Source organism: Rhinopithecus bieti, unplaced genomic scaffold, assembly GCF_001698545.2.
Source record: "Rhinopithecus bieti isolate Rb0 unplaced genomic scaffold, ASM169854v2 scaffold_28907, whole genome shotgun sequence".
Lineage (NCBI taxonomy): Eukaryota > Metazoa > Chordata > Mammalia > Primates > Cercopithecidae > Rhinopithecus > Rhinopithecus bieti.
Window position 1 is genome coordinate 38,900 of NW_016812528.1, and position 2,465 is coordinate 41,364.

Genomic DNA, 2,465 nt, shown 5'->3' on the forward strand with positions numbered 1-2,465 from the left:
ATCATTCTCAGCAAACTATCTCAAGAATAGAAAACCAAACACCGCATGTTCTCGCTCATAGGTGGGAATTGAACAATGAGAACACTTGGACACAGGAAGGGGAACATCACACACTGGGGCCTGTTGTGGGGTAGGGGTAGGGGGTAAGGATAGCATTAGGAGACATACCTAATGTAAATAACGATTTAATGGGTGCAGTGCACCGACATGGCACATGTATACGTATGTAACAAACCTGCACATTGTGTACATGTACCCTAGAGAAAAACTGGAAAAAAAAAAAAAGCTCACATATTGCGTGATTCTATTAATATAGAATGACCAGAATAGGCAAATCTATAGATGTGGGATATAGATTAGTGATTGCCAGGGGATCAGGTCAGGGTGATGAGGGGGTTGGGGGATGAGGTTAAAGGGTACAGGGTTTGTTTTTCAGTTGATTGTGGTAATGGTTGCATACCTTTGAATATATGAAAAATCATTTGTGTATTTTAAATGGGTGAATTGTATGGTATGTGAATTATGTCTTAAAACTGTTAAGGAAGGAAAAATAATTACAAATTACGAGAACTGGTATAATTTTAAAATGTAGAATAAAAGCTCGGAGGTTAAGATTGCAAAGAATAGGTGAGACCCCACCATAGTTTTAGACAGGGAAGCACTTTCACTGAAGGAGAGGCTGAAAAGGAGTCCTTAAGTTTGGGAAAGGGCTAAGGTGAGATGGGGGCCAGAAAGGACCACAAGCCAGGTCATCAAGTTGCCATCTATTATGATATATTAGTAGAAAACTTGCTCCAAGCTTCTCTTTATAACTTTTATGTAACTGTGTGTAAATAAACCATTGGGGTTAGTCACAAGGGAAATAAGATAGTTTTAATCCTCGAACAAATTTGTGATTCAGAGAGAGATAGGTAAGTACAAATACTTCTAGGGAAGAAGCAAACATGGAAATGGCTATAAATAACTAGTCTCAAGGTTCCAAGTGAGAGTATCTGGGTCACAGGCCTACTTTTTGAATCTCACCTTTCGGTAATAGAAGGTGGGCTTCCCAGATTAGGTGTTGCGGTTACATTTTATATCTCGGGTTCATCATGAGTTTAAAATTGGCTTTGAACATTGAATATAGACATTAACTACTAGAGGATCACTGAAATGGAAAGCCCACCCAATTGATGAAGGACCTGGTATGGCAGCTGGTATTGCACTGTGGCCCATAAACACTTAATTTCTTGTTTTGCAGGTAAACCCTAAGCTGATCAACCAATTTGAGCAGAATGACTTAAGTTTTGTAGGTCAGGATGTTGATGGAGACAGGATGGAAATCATTGAACTGGCAAGTAAGTGGGCTCTTCATTTTTGAAAAGCTTCCTGATAACTGGCCTTTCACAGACTAATTTGAGACCCAGGTTTTTTTTTGCATTCTTTCTTTTCTTTTCTCCTTTTAAACAAATATGTAACTACAAAGTACATGAAAAAACAGACTGCTGGCTGGGCATGGTGGCTCACGTCTGTAATCCCAGCACTTTGGGAGGCTGAGGTTGGCGAATCACCTGAGGTCAGGAGTTTGAGACCAACCTGGCCAACATGGTGAAACCCCATCTCTACTAAAATACAAAATTAGCCAGGCGTGGTGGCGGGCACCTGTAGTCCCAGCTACTCAGGAGGCTGAGGCAGGAGAGTCACTTGAACCCAGGATGTGGAGGTTGCAGTGAGTTGAGATAGCATCACTGCACTCCAGCCTGGGCAACAGAGTGAGACTTCGTCTCAGAAAGACAGACTGCTTATAATCCTGACCATTTTGGGGCCTATTAGTCTGACTCCACCATAAAATGACATATTATTCCAAGTCTACCAGTTCTACAAGTAGCGTGCTTCCTTACCAACTCCTCTCTTTCTGAGGCTACTTCTTTGTGCCAGCCTCTAGATTAGGTGCTCTGGGAAAAGCAGAGTGGCACTGTGGAGTGGCACCCTGCCTCCTCTCCTCTTTTGAGAAAGAATAGCCAAGTGCCACCTCATTGTTGGTGACTGATGTTGATGTCTGCTGCATGAGGGACCTGGCTCCTGTCCCGCCTTTCTCCACTGTGCTGGGTGGTCAAGCACGGGTCAGTCATTTAACATCTGAACACTAATCAGTGTCCCCAGAGTTCTTTTTAAGAGCAAACAGAACAGAAATAAAGGCATCAGAATTGAGGAAGGACACTGAAGTCGTTGTTAGTAACCGGGCCGGAACACCCGTGAGCACATAGGCACAAACTGTACATTTACTATCGATGACACAGAAGGCAGTGTTATTCTCAGTCAGCTTTGAAAGGACATGGTAAGCTCATGATCACAGCTGGTCTCAGCTCTTTGTCTTGATGTTCTAGCCCACGGGTTGGCAAACGACTGCCTGTGTACCACGTCTAGCCTGCTGTTTACAGCTAACTTATGAGCTGAGAATGATTTTTACTTTTTTTTTTTTTTTT

General features: G+C 42.6%; 1 protein-coding gene across 1 annotated transcript in view; it reads left to right on the forward strand.

Annotated features, from left to right (window-relative positions):
• The window catches only part of LOC108545012 (CTP synthase 2-like), a 39,294-nt gene extending 37,934 nt beyond the window's left edge, over window positions 1-1,360 (forward strand). The window contains exon 4 of the mRNA XM_017896418.1: window positions 1,241-1,360. Coding sequence (XP_017751907.1) covers window positions 1,241-1,360 — 120 coding nt within the window. The remainder of the gene's footprint in view (window positions 1-1,240) is intronic.
• Window positions 1,361-2,465: the final 1,105 nt, after the last annotated feature.